Raw genomic sequence first — 14,303 nt, 5'->3', positions numbered from 1 at the left:
TGTCTTTGCCTTATTGGCCTAGTAAAGAATAGATTAAAAAGTGAAAACTAAAAAACAGCAAAAACGGAAGAATATTTAATAAAATATCTGTTTGCACAACGATTCACGAATCCAACAATCAAAATTGCAACACGAAGATTCTGCTTTCATAATTTTATAACATACCAACAAAACCAAACTAATTTGAATAAATAAATAAAATAAAAATAGACTCTAAGGTTTGCTAGCTAAAATTAGCCGTGATTGGGAGAGTATAAAACCATTTATGTATATATAACGTTAAACATTACAAAGGCATTATATGTAAATGGTACAATCAAACCAACTTGGATCGATCAATCATCCTCTTTCATTCTTCTGCGTGCGTCCAAAAAATTGGTAGTAACGGGCAGAGAGCTTCTGATGATAAAAACAACGAGCATGCCCGAGAAGATGCTATAAGTGTAAGGGAAATGAGGAGGAACATGTTTTTACTCAGACCGTTCCCTATTCCGGCCATTCTTCTGGTTGTTGTACAGCGGAAGAAGCCAGCGAGCCCCGTGTTTCCTCTTTCCATAACACCGCCAATAAAGCACACAAAGTGCAATTATGCAGACTATAGGAATCGCCCATCTATTTACCATAAACACAAACAAATTTAGATGAGCAGAGAGATTGAGAGAAGTTTGTTCGAGAGTTGTTTTTGTTACCTGTCCAAGTCGAGAACGGGACTATACACGACATTTTCCCATGTTCCAACGATGAAATGCCAGACTGGGTTGTAATACAGAGCCTCTGCTGTCCAGAACATCCTTGTGTATGTCTCCAAGAATATGAAAAGTATCCACGCCGCCATTTCTAATAAAATGAATTTTATAATAAACCGGCCCACAACCACCATTACAAGAGAGAACCCAACCAGCCAGTTGAACAGTCGGTTATTGTATTCTTTGATGAACAAAGACCGTGATTTTCCCATCATCTGCACACAAATTCTCAGATCAAATTGCAATTTAATACTTCTCGCATAACATAGACATGTATACATTACCTTAGTTAATCTTTGCTCATAGTTTTGTTTTGAAGGACCAACACATTGCTGCTCAAAAGTTTTGTTGCAGTACACGAAACCTGCATTAAATTTAGCCATGGAAGGGAGTCGGAGAGCCTGTAAGTGGTCCATGTCATCTTCACAACTTGTATATAGCGCCTCACAGAGCTTCGACGATTGGTATTCATTTGCAAGAACAAAATTCTTATATACCTGGACAATATTTCAAGTGCACAAGAATTAATAAGAAAGTAAATTTGGAAATCTTATTTTTACGTAGACTACCAAAATCTGCCAGCACAAAATTCAGAATCATCCCTTTGTTTCATCCACTAAGCCACACTCAATAGAAATTCATATTAGCGTATGGATTCATACCTCCTGCATTTGTTCATCCAACTGATCGACAGATTTCTTTGCATGCTGTCTGCCAAAATGCTGTGCATCAAATGCTTTAATAGCTTCATTATGTGCCGTTTCATGGGAACTTTGGAGAGATTCTTCAGACATAGGTAGCCTCAATCCTACCATCCTCTCATTGTACAGCTTAACACATCGCTCAACAATATCTTTGTTGAAAACCTCAACTAGTGAGCCTGTGGATGGGATCTCTCCTTTATTCAACGCATCCAATATCTACAAAATAGAGCAATCAGAACTGAGATCAAGATACCATTTAGTAAGCATAGAAGGCATATGATACATATCATATAAGCCATTATTTGGTGTTACATATCAAGAACGTATACATATGCTCATCACATATCTAGTAACAAATTTATCATTTGTAAAAATATGCACTCATAAATTGATATGTAACGAAATATCATCATAGCACTAAAGGGTATGAAACAGTAAATATCAAGGAAAACATGAATCACAATGACCACATTAAAAAGGTAATCTACCAATGTTATGCAAATTTTACGAGAACATGCTACCTGGATGACTTAAAGTAGCCAGGCAACACAGCCATCCATGAGAAGAGAAAAACATTTCTATTTACTTGATAAAGTATGTAAGAGCACCAGAGAAAGCAGCCACTTATTCTTTTTGATTTTTCAACGGCACACTTCCACTCATTCATATAAATGTTCTGAGGAATTTAAAGAATCAAGCCATACACATAAAAAATTGAAACTCACCTGTTCCAGGAAAGAAATAAATTCCTTCCCATTTAGTGTTTTCCCTTGCACTATCTTTGGGCGGATAATACTAGCAACGAGCTTTTTCAATTGGTCACGCCTTGCAACATAGGTAGAATCCAGGTCCTCATCCTTCAGATCACACAGCTTCGTCCGCATGAGATGAGGCTATATAACAAAAACAAGGAACAAAGTTATCAAAAAGAAGACCACCTATCAAGGCAGCAACAAAGACTCCACGTCTGAGTCAGATCAGGCAATCATAATATTGCACATGGAAGAAGAAAGAGAATTTCCTCCTAAGAACTTTGGAAAAACTATACTTCAAGGATACACAAGCACTGAATTCTAAGGATTTTGCACGCTTCAGCATGACTTAAAGGTAACAACCACAACCACACAAACAAAGTTTTATATTCGCGCATAATTCAGCAAAGACATTCAAAGATAACCATAAAGTTTCATGCACAAAGATAGCCATTTTGATTAAAGTTTCCATGCTCTGTATTTTCTTCTGAAAGAAAGGCTAGAAAATATGCAATAAAAAACACAAAAATGCCTTACCTGTGGTAAGCTAAAGGCTGTGCTGTTGTCACCCATTATAGCCAAGGAATCCCGAATCTGGTTAACCTGAAAGAGGTGATAACAAGAATAACTTCTGAGATAATAATGATGATTACCTGTACGATGCAGAACAAATGAGAACATACCTGGTCAATATTTTTGTTACCTGAAAACATAAGAAACATAATCAATTAACAAGGGGTGCTGCTTGTACGAAATGATCTAGGCGACATTAGTTAAAGAATACAAAGGAACTCTAACCATCTTCATTAGGGACATGTCTGAGAGCTTCATCCACCATTTGCTTCACCGATTTCCCTTCTGCATAAAGTTGGAATAGTGTTAATCATGACCAGATCACTTGCATAAAACACAGAGAAAACTGGAACATTGAAATGGATCACACAGGACCAGGGGCACACAAAATACTGCTTGTTATATCAGAAAAGAGTAAGAAAAGCATTTACAAATAGGCAGAGATTACATAGAATATAAGCATTGTTTATCTGAAACTATTATGAATGTTGTTGTCAAAAGCACCATGCACTTACGCAGAAAATCACGCTGGATAAGCCACAGAAGCTTTGACGGTTCAAAAGCAACATCTTCACCCTATAGGATATGTAAAAGTCAGAAACAAAGTTTTGAAGGTTGCCTTGTATCAAGAATAACAGCAATTTCGTTAGGGTGTACCTTTACTCTGCCAATTGAGTTGCATGAGCCAATCAAAAGAGAACCCAGTCAGTATTCATAGAAGCAGGAAATCATATTAAACAAGACAGAAATGCAGAGTACAATTGAGCAAACCTTCCATAAAATTCTTCTGCCAACTCAACAGCAAAGGAGAGCCGAGAAATATCAGCTTCACGGATCTGATGAGAACTCATATCAGAGAGAGAAATGGTAGACAAAGTTCTTTAAAACACTAGCTACTCCGTAACAGATCTGTATTTGTACACTTCCTACTAAACATCACAAGGGGTTGTCTGATACCCTATATTTCACTTTTAGGGTAAATCCTTCTATAAGATGAACTACCTAGGTCTTTGAATACACTTTGGTCTTTGGTTTTATTAATGACATGATAGTTGAAATTGATATACAGAAACCCCTGTAAGGCTTTACTCTCTTTGATTATAAGTATAATGTATCTAGAAGCATAAGCAATCTGAGCAAACAAAGAGGTGGGATAACTTACAGTTTCAGGCAGATTATAGATAAGAACAGAACTCATAACCGTTGCCAGAGCAAAAATCCTGAAAATTTACACAGAAATTGATTAGATATTCAGAGCTTCCGCAAACAAAAGTTTAAATGTGCAAATATTGAACTGTCTGGGTACCGGTCGTCATAAACATTTGACTTTCCAACACTTTCGAATCCTTCAGTGTCGAGGTAAATTACGGAAGTTTTTACTCCATCGATCTCCAGCTCTAATGGTGTTCCCCAGACCCAAATACCTGTATGCAACAATGAAATTTATTAGCTAGAATATATATGCAGTTGAATGATGATAGTGTCCTCTAGACATTGGTGCGATACCTTTTGTTTTGGTATCACGCATATGTCCAACACCAAAACCTGATGAATTTGAAAATACTGTAAGTCAATGTTCCGTACCAAAAAGTTCTACACCACGTCGCGATATACATAATATTATAAGTAAACCGCAGAACCCGAGTATATGAGATAAGAAGCACCTTCATAACAGGAAAGAGAAAGAAGCTGATTGAGTAGAAATGATTTTCCAGAACGATATGGGCCAATCACCTAATATTTCAACAGCATAGGAAATAACAAGCAAAACGTGAGAAAAAAAGCAACAAATATGTTGGTCCGAGAAAACCAGGTTCAGATAGAAAGAACATACAAAGAATTGATAATGAGTCAAACATCACTGTCACATACCGCAACAGCAGAAATAGGAGTTGTAATTCTGCTAATTGCTTCCAAACCTTCTCTACTAAGCTGAAGCTTTGTATGACCTGGAGCAGGTTCAACAATAGGAAAACTGCATAGAAGCAACAAGGAACAGTTAGTATCAAGAACAACCACAAATGATTTCCAAAAAGTGTTTGGCCATCACAACTGATCAATCATCAGGAGCTGTTTGCTACCACATCAATGGATTTCTACGGCAGCTCCAGTTGATGACAAGAAATTGCTACTGGTCTACAGTGATAACATTCTCTAGCAACAATGTAGCTTATAACAAACCTAAGACTTGAGCAACAAATTGAAATAGACAATACATTATCAAGAAGATTAATGGGTTCTCATGTAGACAGAAACAAAAACCTTTCTTTCAATCAAATTACAACGAAATAGAAGACCACATACCAGATCCAATGCCACAATCTATATTTCTTTCCCATAACTATAACTACAGGATGCGGTACTATAGTCCAGAAACGAAAATAAAAAAAAAAAACAAAACTTTAAGCCCAAATTGATAGAGAATACAAATCTGAGGGGAGTGACAAGCAAAGAGAAGAAATTAGACATACGCTTGGTGAAAATTATCGATGGAGAGAGACGTTGACGACAAGAGACAAAGAGAGAGGAAGAAAAGAAAGGTCCGGCGAGGAATCTCCATGAATTTGACCAGATAGAACACACACGATCCGTTATCAAACCAGATTGCCGTTTAAAGTCAAAAACGTGGGAATTGAGTTGAGACACGACCCAGACTTGTAGGATGATGAAGATGGAGGAACAAGGGATCTTGGAAACCTGGGGAAGTGGGTGTACGTTAAGAATCGGTGCACCCGCAGCGATGAGGAACACTGGATCGCAGGCTTCCTAGCAAAGCGGGTAATGTAAATGAAGAAACCCAAACATCAATTGTCGATTTGACCCAAAAACCATTCTTACCAATTATAAAATCCAAGATCTGCTGACTTGGCTCTCGAGGGTATTATAGTCATTTAACACATGCTTATGTAAGCTTATGCAAAAGTCAATTAAAAAGAAATTTGGTAATAATATGTTTTTTTCCTCTTAAAACCATGACAATTTTAAATGATAATTTCAACTACTCTCAATGTCAGGATATTTTTCGATTTTTGGCCTAACCTATAATTTTCTAGATTAGAACTATTAAATCTATAATATCTCCGGTTATAATTAATCAGGTTTAAGTTTTTCGGATTACTTGTCTTGATCTAGTATCATATGAGGAGTTTGTTTTCGTTTTTAGCAAAGACCAAGACCAAGATCACTACTACATGCAAATTACAACTTTGTTTTGGACTTCTCCGAATCCTATTCTTTGTTTGTAAACATAACTTTAGACAATTTTGAGTAAAAATATATCTTTTGATGAAATCCATCAAATACTATATACAAAAAAAAAAAAAATTCACAACATACTCAAATATGGAAATTCGAGTTTTAAACGATAATGCCTAATGAAGAATTGTTCTCTGGCCAACACTCTCACTTGCTTTAGATACAAAGCTATCTCCAACTCTCCTCTCTCCGCAGCTTCTTCCAGTACTCTCAACACATCTTCAATGGCGTCATCTCCCGCCAATCCCTCCACTTCCGGTTCAATTTCAAACATTTCCTCGATTCCCATATCCATCGACGTCGCTTTCATCAACGTATCATAGTTCGTCTCCACCCATGTGGCCAAAACATCGGAATCATCTTTGAGATTTAAAGCTCTCACCTTTAATGTCTCTCTCTCCATCTCAAGCTCATTGATGATTGTTTTAACCGATTCAGATCTTTGCTTCACCTCTGATTGAAGTTTCCATAGGTTTTCAATCTCTTCCTCTGATCTCTCCATGATTGTTAGAACGTCGTAGTGGAGACTCGTAGCTAATCGATCTAAGGCTTCGGTTCTCGAAACTGATTGATTCCGAGTTGGGATTGATTCAGTGTGTAGAAATGGGTGATCATTAGCGAGAACTTTCTTGAGGTTTCGAATGAAATCGAGTAAATTGCATCGTGGGTGTTCCCATGTTTCGATGTATCTAGAGTTTGTGAATCCTGAAGAATTGACGAATGGGTGGTTGGTGCGAATTGGGATTGAATTAGGGTTTATAAACACCAGAGGAGGCGTTAATGGGTAGTTTTCGTGAATCCAAATGGTTAATTGCACGGCTGGGAGTTGTGTAGTGGAGTTTCGAATACCTAGAGATCCTTCAAGGCAAAAGAGTTGAACTTTGGCGCCGTTGTTGTGATTGAAAATATCGGTTGAGAGCTCGAAGTTTGGATAATCTTGGAGTAGTGAAGTTAGGTGCTTTCTGATGAGCCATTTTTGATCAGGATCTGTGTAGGATAGAGCAAATGAACCGGTGGCGAGAAGGGCTTTTTCTATGAATCTGACTTGAGAAGAAGATGATGATGCTGCCATTCAAAAGGTTAGTGACTTTGAGGCTAAAGCTGGTTCTGTGATATTTATGACGATTCTTTGGTTTTGAGTTCTTCAGTTTTATTGTTTTATATTGTGAAATGACTTGAAATGTTTTGGGTCAAGCACTCAAGCTTAGGGAACAAGGGATAGTGATTGTTCCATTGTTTCGTGGAAGTTTACCTTCTTGGATAGAAAACACCTTTGCTAATTGTCTTTTTCCTTAGATTATTATTATATTTTGTCACTGGATCATTGATTAAGTTTGTATGTATTTAATTTAATTATCCATTTTGGCTTGGTCTAACTTCACTAATTTAGTCTCAATACTTTAATCTTATGCTATAAGGCTTTTTGACTTGGAATAGCTGAAGATTGCTAAGCCTTTCTTTGTTTGATGGAACATAAATGCTTTGATCAATGATTTTTCTGTGCAGTCTCGTTTGCTGCTCAGTGAATTTTACATATCTCTAGGACTCAAGTGAAAATTATGGTGGACATGGTTAATTAGGTTGGTGGCTTCCTCTGATAATGTGCTTCTCTAGATTCCTTTTTTCATACATCAGCTTTATCTTCGACCTTAGATTATATTGTGGTCACTTTCGTATAATCTCGTTTTAGCTTTCTTCTTAGTACTCTTTATCCGTCTTTTGCCACTTTTTTTTTGTTCAAATCCTAAAGAACAATTTTCCAAGCCAAGCTACAAACTGTGACAACATCTTTTCCTCATTTATATATCTCTGTTGAAACTTGAGACAGTTCTTTTATGTGTACATGTCGCAGTTAAACTATGCATGTGAAATTTGGTGAATGGTTTAGGAAAAGGAAAAGACTCCAATCCCCAAAATAATTCATTACAACCCATCATGGTAAATTATCATTCAACATCTTGATATAATAAGCCTCAGGATATGTACCTATCTTCCTATCATGCGTTTTCTTCGTCCCGAGCATGATTTTTCTTTCTTCGTCCCGCTGTCTCGCAAGTTGTTCCTTTTTCTTCTCTAGATGCTTCACCTTTTGTTCGAAATCTTTATATATATTCTTTGCATTTTGCTTTATATGTAGTTTTTCTTCCCAGTCTTTTTGAAGCGCTCTGATCAGCTTCTTCAGAACCTAGTTAATTTGCAAACAACATCCCATTGTTTAGTTTAACGTAAGATTGACTAGTGCTCAAATGAAAGAAGCTAAGAGATCTTACTTTTATTTCCAGCTCCACAGATTTTCTCAAACTGTCATGACTTGTGGGGTTACAAACATCTTTTAGGAGATCATGTACAGCTTTTCTGCGGTCACTTCTAGGCATTTTTTTCCGAATGCAGTCTAGCTATTTATATGGTAAGTCAAAATTTCAGAATTCGTTCTAGTAAGTAAACTTTGATGAATCTTCGGGGGGATTTTTAAGCTTAACAGTAGTAATAGTACCTCTCTGCTAAATTCTCTGAATTCATATTTTCCATGATACTCTAGCTCTTGAAATTGTGCTTTCTGCTGAAGTAACGAGAATTGCAGGTTCTAAACATGCAAATAAAGTTTAAGGGTATGTTAAATATGATATAGATTTGCTCTATATATTGAGCTGGTTCTCATAACTCTAAGATCATAATGATATTGAGCATTTACATGATCAATGGTTTCTTCTGTTGTTTCTCCTTTAAGTAGCTTGTCAAGAGCCTTCTGTAATTTCTCTACCAGCTTGTTGCAGCGGTTAATGAGGTTTGCAGCAGAGTGACAGCTACTGACAGCGCGGTATCTCTCATCATTTAAGCTCCACCACTGTGACTGCCCACAAAAATAGATAAAGCATTTCAGTGACTATAATGAGCTTTGGGTGGTATGTATCTTCAGGATTTACATGTTTTAAACACTTACTCTTGTTTCTGTGTACTTTTGGCTTATGTGAAGATAATCTTGTTCCACTTTTTTGAGTCGCTTCTCAGCTTCTAAGTTATGTTTCTTCAATTTGTTGTCATTATCAATAACAGAAGTGGAGACTTTGTTGATGCCTTGGGGATAATCCATAGCCTTTTTTTGGGTTCTGTTGTTTATGGGTCGTCCCCAAATAACTGATTTGTAATTTCTATTAACAAAATGTGTTGATTGGTCTTTACCTCTCTTATAAAAATTGAGAATCTGAGCACAAACCAATTTTAAATTGATTAACGAGGATCTTGCTCCCCACGCCAAGGTAATTCATAATTTTTATTTCGTCAACGACATGTATTTAAATTAACAATTCCATATGCAAAATGATTGGCTTCACAGGTTTTAATGTTTTAAAATATACTCGTATGAAGGATGCGCCAAAAATTAATCACTATCACAATTCACAAGTATTTACGTCCACAATGATATTTATGATTAACCAATGTCTCAAAAACATAAAATACTATTAATCCTCATAGAGCAACAACCATAGAGTTGGATCACACTCTCCCTTACACCCAAAAAAAAAAAAGACAAAAGGGGAGCCACTTTTACGCGTGCATGGATCCTGTAAACATACCCTTGATATCAAAAACTATTAAGGGATTCGAATACTCCTATATCTCACACCTCTCTAGAAGGTTATGCCATATATATAAACCTTCAGACACCGAAAACTATGGAACCGACCGATTCAGTGATCATATCTACTGATTCTTGCTTATCTTTCTCAATTGAGTGTTGATCTGCACGTACATGAGAAGACAGCCACTTGGATTTCACATACTCAGTTCTCCTCCATGGCGGCACATGAAGTCCTTTCTTCTTCAAGCTCTGCTTTGCTGCTTTACATATAAGGATGATGATCCTCTGCAGCCTATCTGCTTTCCCCACAAAGATGTAAGGCAGAGTTTGTAGCATCGACTTGTATGTCTTTGTTGCACGAGCAATCTCGAACTTCGATTTGAAATCTATGTCGATCAACAGTCTGTCACCTTTCATTATCACATCCACATACTCATATTCCCCTGTTTCATTTCACAAAACAACCAACTCTATTGTCAAGCAAGGATCTAAGAAATGGCTTCACAAGTTTGCCTTTTCACAGAGGATAAGAGTTAATAGACTATACCAGCAGGACAAGAAGGCGATTTCTCCCAGCGAGATTTGCACAGAGCCGCATCATAACCTAAGCTCACTAACCCATTAACCACACTTTCCAAGCATGATTCGTTTTTAAGCTTGCAATTCTTACTTGTTTCAACAATCTTGGTCACATCACTCAGCAAATTCCTCTCACGGATGCTCTTACAGAGAACCAAACTCTACAAAATCAAATCTCCATATATCAAGTTTCTGCTTATCAAACAAAGCTAGAATCCAGAACAAAACTGATGAATCATACCTTGAGGATCTCACAAGCTTCACCAGAAGAACATTTGAAACCATCAGACCATTCAGATTCATCGTCAGAGCTCTCTGTACCACTCCCGCTAAAGCAATTACATCGGCTACGGCCACACCGCTGTTTATCGCCGCCGTTGTTATCCTCCATGAAATTTAGAACCATCTTCGCCAAACAAACCGAGCTCGGCTCAAAATCTCCAGAGTTACCTCTCGGAAGCGGTGCCTCAACATCTGAGCCGGAAAATTTCTCCGAAACGTTCTTATTAGTGAACTGACGCTCAAAGAGACGCTTCAGCCTCGATTTCGGCATTTGTCTCATCGTCTCCGGGAAAGGTACCTCTTCCGATACATCGGAATCGTCGATCGGTTGGATTTTCATATGAAATGGCATTGCGATTACTCAAAAATTCAAATCGACAAATCCAGATCAAGCTGAACAAAAAAACTAAAACCTAATCTCCAAATATTTTTGTCGAAAACTATGATCTAAACTTGAAGATAAAGCATGGAATAACTTCGAAACTGGGCAAGCTTCAGGAAAAAAAAATATAAAAAGAAAAAGAGAAAGATCGCTTTAAATTTAGCTCTTTAGATACGGATTAAAGTTTCCGAGATACGCGAAGACGCGGAAACGTCACGCTTTTATGCTTTTGTGATCATTATAACGACAGTCAGACGCAAATCTCGCCGTCGATTTCATCATTTTTTGTTACACAGAGATCTGATTATCGCCGGCGATTGAAAAGTAGATTGAATAAAAAAATCCAGAGAGGATGATGATGAAACTGAATTTTCGAGAAACGGAACAAAAACAAAAATCTTGTGATGTGGCGAAGAGTAAAGAGGATAAGCTTTGTTTTGGGGGTGGGTTTTATAAAGGGAAAGGATTTGATATACACGTGTGTTAGTGTGTATCCTACGTGTTCAAAATAGCTAAATCTGTAAAACGATCAAGGCACGTGTCGTGAGATCAACGGTGTTGGTTCTTCACAAATGGCTAAGATCCGATGCTATTGGTTTGAGGAAAAGTCAAAACTACCCTCAATGCGTTTCAGATAGAGGACGTGTCTGCGACTCCACTTAGGCCGGGAGTCAGTTAGCAAATTCACCCTGAATAAGTTGAGAAGGAATGGGTGAGATGACGGAAACGCCCCTCCGTATCCAACGTACGTACTTTTTGCGGTGCATACGTATTTTGGCATATTCTGTAGTATCTCCGTACAGATACAATTACGTAGTAATCTCATAGTTTAAAATTTAAATTAAGCGGATTAAAGATATTCGTCCCCAAAAAAAAGATATTTGATCAACATTCATAAATAAATAAAAAGAATTAAACAACATCCATAATACTGATATCTTTAACAGATTAAACAAAAACATCGATAATATTGAGTCTTGGCACACGATCAAATACATTTGAATAGAGTAGAGACAATAACAATGAAAAAGAAACTATGACTAATTGACTACTCTTCTGTACAAGTTGTCACAAGTCACAATCAACATTTTTTTTTATTTTTTTTTTTATTTTGGGGTGATTTTAGTAGAAATTTAAGGATATTAATAAATTTGAGCAAAAAAAAGTTTTATAAGAAGTTAGTTGTACATTCAAAAATCGAGTTTTTTTAAAATATAACAAGTAATGTATCATGTATACTTAAATCTTTTTTTTTTTTTGATAAAATGTATAATTAAAACATTGAAGAGAAAATACGTTCATTTTTTTAATACCATCATGTGAGGTGGTAATATCCATTATCTTTTAACTACAAATTTTCTTTCAAATGATTTAATAAAATATTTATTTTTCAATAAAACAAGAGTTATACGAATTTTTTACAGATAACTAAATACTATAATGTTAACATGTTGACCCAAAAAAAGAGAAGAATTATAGCAATTTAGAAAATGACCATTTTTTCAATTTAGAAAATTACGGATTGAATAAGGAAAGGTTTGGGAAAAATGTAAATTTCTAGGTTAAGGAAATTAAAAATGTCAAATCTATTGAAGTAAAGATCTTTTCTCGCAGTAATATATAAAAAGAGATAAGACAGGTAAACGAATCCACAAGATCTAAACAAAGCCGGCCCAACAAGTCCAATTTTTTAAAAGCTCTCCCGCACAATTTTCGAGCATCCCGCTCTCGTTTTCACTTTTCAGGTACTTTCCCTCTCTGAGTTAGGGTTTTTGATTCGACGTATCTCTTTTGTTTCGATTTTGTCTCTGTATCGATTTTCTCGCCGCGAATTTCGATAGGTTCTTCACCAAACGATTCGGTCTTGTTTCTCCATTGTTGTTTGCTTCTCTATCGGCAAGTAATCTTCTTTGATTTCTTCGACGGATCTGGGAATTCTGAAATTTTGAACTTCTTTTCTTTTGTTTGGTTTCTGTAGATATGGCTGGTAAAGGCGGGAAAGGACTTATAGCTGCGAAGACGACGGCAGCTGCTAACAAAGACAGTGGTAAGAAGAAATCCATCTCTCGCTCTTCTCGCGCCGGTATTCAGGTACTCCTCAAACCCTAGCTCCTTTTGCGTGTTGAGAATCGAGTGGCTCTGAGTTTGAATGTGCTTTAGGGTTTTTGATTTATGTTCATTTGTGATTTGGGAACTAGATTTATACTTTGTTCTATCTTTAATGCATTATTGTGAAATCGTTGCCTCTCTAGTTTCTGGAAATATGTTTCGCTCTGTGTTTCTGCAATAAAGTAACTATGGTTTATACACACTAACTTGGTTTCTCTGTATGCAATCTTTGTAGCTGCGTATGTTGGAAAACAGTGTTATCTATCTAGATTCTAGAGTAACGTTTATACAATGGAGTGCTTCTGTTTTGTAGCTAATTACAGTGTACTACCAATTGGTACTAAGTGAGCCTTAATTGAAGCATCTACTTGTCTTGTGTATGTTTGTGTGTGTGTGTTATTGTCATTAGTTTACTTTTGGGAATCTTCCTTGTTAAAGCCGAATTGTAGATATCACTGAATCCATACAAGTCTATGTTTCTTATATGGCTTTATTGCTGCAGTGTCTTTTACTATGATAATCACTTGATACGTTGTAATATCTATAAGATGTACTAGATGAATGGTCAAGCAAATAAAAGAACTGTGTGGTTAGTTTAAGTGTCTTCTGTAGTTATTTATAAGATAAACAATTGGTTAGCGTTTCATAACTCATTGGATTTTGTGTAATTGGTTATCATATATTGTGCTTCCCCTATATAAATGTTTGCAGTTTGAATGTATATCTATCTACAATATCTATCTACAAGAAGATATGTCTGATTAATGGGAAGCCTTTCTCTTTGCTTTAAGTGATATGCTTATTTTTTTCTTTCCGATGTGGTCTTCTTTCAGTTTCCAGTGGGTCGTATTCATCGTCAACTCAAGCAAAGAGTTTCAGCACATGGAAGAGTTGGTGCCACTGCTGCTGTCTACACTGCATCAATTCTAGAATACTTAACTGCTGAAGTTCTCGAGTTAGCTGGAAATGCGAGCAAGGATCTGAAAGTGAAGAGAATAACACCAAGGCATTTGCAACTTGCAATCAGAGGAGATGAGGAGCTTGACACTCTCATCAAAGGAACAATTGCAGGAGGAGGTGTGATCCCTCACATCCACAAGTCCCTTGTCAACAAAGTCACCAAGGATTGAGTATCTGTCTCCGAGTCCTAAGTCTCAGTTTACTTTACTATGTGCTTTGCTAGTTATATTAGCTATCTCATGGACGTCCTTCAGTGTATATGGGTTCATTTTAACTTGTAGGTCTCTCGTTTTAGACTCATACTCCTGTTATTTTGCTAATGCTTACATGATTAAGGATGATGATTCTTGATTTCTTGGTTTCCTATACTGTTGCATGCCT

At 36.6% G+C, this 14,303-nt stretch overlaps 5 protein-coding genes across 9 annotated transcripts; 1 reads left to right on the top strand and 4 right to left on the bottom strand.

Moving 5' to 3' along the window:
* Positions 1 to 54: 54 nt before the first annotated feature.
* LOC9315836 (guanylate-binding protein 4) lies at positions 55 to 5,609 on the bottom strand. Of its 2 annotated transcripts, XM_021028175.1 has the most exons (17): positions 5,247 to 5,609; positions 4,648 to 4,750; positions 4,440 to 4,509; positions 4,282 to 4,320; positions 4,082 to 4,199; positions 3,938 to 3,995; positions 3,547 to 3,611; positions 3,433 to 3,439; positions 3,291 to 3,351; positions 3,001 to 3,060; positions 2,886 to 2,905; positions 2,740 to 2,805; positions 2,176 to 2,343; positions 1,409 to 1,666; positions 1,031 to 1,243; positions 690 to 961; positions 55 to 612 (listed from the first exon to the last, which is right to left on the bottom strand). In XM_021028175.1, the coding sequence occupies exons 1-17, from the start codon at positions 5,333 to 5,335 to the stop codon at positions 471 to 473; spliced, it is 1,809 nt and encodes a 602-aa protein (XP_020883834.1). In that variant the 5' UTR covers positions 5,336 to 5,609; the 3' UTR covers positions 55 to 470. The 2 variants fall into 2 exon arrangements, with proteins under 2 accessions (XP_020883834.1, XP_020883835.1); XM_021028176.1 differs by lacking the exon at positions 5,247 to 5,609 and having other exon boundaries at positions 4,610 to 4,701.
* A 418-nt stretch (positions 5,610 to 6,027) lies between these two features.
* Positions 6,028 to 7,583, bottom strand: LOC9315835 (protein ELC-like). Its single transcript, XM_002879722.2, has one exon. It carries the CDS (start codon positions 7,100 to 7,102, stop codon positions 6,101 to 6,103), a length of 1,002 nt encoding a protein of 333 aa, XP_002879768.1. The 5' UTR covers positions 7,103 to 7,583; the 3' UTR covers positions 6,028 to 6,100.
* An 8-nt stretch (positions 7,584 to 7,591) lies between these two features.
* LOC9315834 (DNA repair protein RecN) lies at positions 7,592 to 9,204 on the bottom strand. Its single transcript, XM_021029847.1, has 5 exons — positions 8,972 to 9,204; positions 8,723 to 8,881; positions 8,525 to 8,614; positions 8,301 to 8,426; positions 7,592 to 8,215 (listed from the first exon to the last, which is right to left on the bottom strand). Exons 1-5 carry the CDS (start codon positions 9,119 to 9,121, stop codon positions 7,964 to 7,966), a joined length of 777 nt encoding a protein of 258 aa, XP_020885506.1. The 5' UTR covers positions 9,122 to 9,204; the 3' UTR covers positions 7,592 to 7,963.
* Positions 9,205 to 9,425: 221 nt separating this feature from the next.
* On the bottom strand, positions 9,426 to 11,273 carry LOC9317685. The gene is made up of 3 exons (XM_021029806.1): positions 10,431 to 11,273; positions 10,158 to 10,350; positions 9,426 to 10,053 (listed from the first exon to the last, which is right to left on the bottom strand). The coding sequence occupies exons 1-3, from the start codon at positions 10,821 to 10,823 to the stop codon at positions 9,689 to 9,691; spliced, it is 951 nt and encodes a 316-aa protein (XP_020885465.1). The 5' UTR covers positions 10,824 to 11,273; the 3' UTR covers positions 9,426 to 9,688.
* A 1,223-nt stretch (positions 11,274 to 12,496) lies between these two features.
* On the top strand, positions 12,497 to 14,275 carry LOC9315833 (probable histone H2A variant 2). Of its 4 annotated transcripts, none has more exons than XM_021028546.1 (3): positions 12,497 to 12,598; positions 12,832 to 12,944; positions 13,796 to 14,275. In XM_021028546.1, the coding sequence occupies exons 2-3, from the start codon at positions 12,834 to 12,836 to the stop codon at positions 14,090 to 14,092; spliced, it is 408 nt and encodes a 135-aa protein (XP_020884205.1). In that variant the 5' UTR covers positions 12,497 to 12,598; positions 12,832 to 12,833; the 3' UTR covers positions 14,093 to 14,275. The 4 variants fall into 4 exon arrangements, with proteins under 4 accessions (XP_020884205.1, XP_020884206.1, XP_020884203.1 ...); XM_021028547.1 differs by having other exon boundaries at positions 12,578 to 12,694; XM_021028544.1 differs by lacking the exon at positions 12,497 to 12,598 and adding an exon at positions 12,606 to 12,749.
* The last annotated feature ends 28 nt before the right edge of the window (positions 14,276 to 14,303 follow it).

Source organism: Arabidopsis lyrata (genome assembly GCF_000004255.2).
Source record: "Arabidopsis lyrata subsp. lyrata unplaced genomic scaffold ARALYscaffold_4, whole genome shotgun sequence".
Taxonomy (NCBI): domain Eukaryota; kingdom Viridiplantae; phylum Streptophyta; class Magnoliopsida; order Brassicales; family Brassicaceae; genus Arabidopsis; species Arabidopsis lyrata.
The sequence above is the reverse complement of the archived record's forward strand: the minus strand, read 5'-3'. Positions and strand labels throughout refer to the sequence as shown.

Excerpts from the sequence above, each read along its gene's own strand:
- LOC9315836 (XM_021028175.1), bottom strand. The coding sequence starts at position 5,335 with ATGGAGATTCCTCGCCGGACCTTTCTTTTCTTCCTCTCTCTTTGTCTC. Across the intron at positions 1,667-2,175 it reads TTATTTCTTTCCTGGAACAG|ATATTGGATGCGTTGAATAA; the intron begins GTGAGTTTCAAT and ends TCTATTTTGTAG. Across the intron at positions 1,244-1,408 it reads TGGATGAACAAATGCAGGAG|GTATATAAGAATTTTGTTCT; the intron begins GTATGAATCCAT and ends AATATTGTCCAG.
- LOC9315835 (XM_002879722.2), bottom strand. The coding sequence starts at position 7,102 with ATGGCAGCATCATCATCTTCTTCTCAAGTCAGATTCATAGAAAAAGCC.
- LOC9315834 (XM_021029847.1), bottom strand. The coding sequence starts at position 9,121 with ATGGATTATCCCCAAGGCATCAACAAAGTCTCCACTTCTGTTATTGAT. Across the intron at positions 8,615-8,722 it reads CAGAAGAAACCATTGATCAT|AACCTGCAATTCTCGTTACT; the intron begins GTAAATGCTCAA and ends TTGCATGTTTAG. Across the intron at positions 8,216-8,300 it reads CTGTGGAGCTGGAAATAAAA|GTTCTGAAGAAGCTGATCAG; the intron begins GTAAGATCTCTT and ends CAAATTAACTAG.
- LOC9317685 (XM_021029806.1), bottom strand. The coding sequence starts at position 10,823 with ATGCCATTTCATATGAAAATCCAACCGATCGACGATTCCGATGTATCG. Across the intron at positions 10,351-10,430 it reads AAGCTTGTGAGATCCTCAAG|AGTTTGGTTCTCTGTAAGAG; the intron begins GTATGATTCATC and ends TTGATTTTGTAG. Across the intron at positions 10,054-10,157 it reads ATCGCCTTCTTGTCCTGCTG|GGGAATATGAGTATGTGGAT; the intron begins GTATAGTCTATT and ends GAAATGAAACAG.
- LOC9315833 (XM_021028546.1), top strand. The coding sequence starts at position 12,834 with ATGGCTGGTAAAGGCGGGAAAGGACTTATAGCTGCGAAGACGACGGCA. Across the intron at positions 12,945-13,795 it reads CTTCTCGCGCCGGTATTCAG|TTTCCAGTGGGTCGTATTCA; the intron begins GTACTCCTCAAA and ends GTCTTCTTTCAG.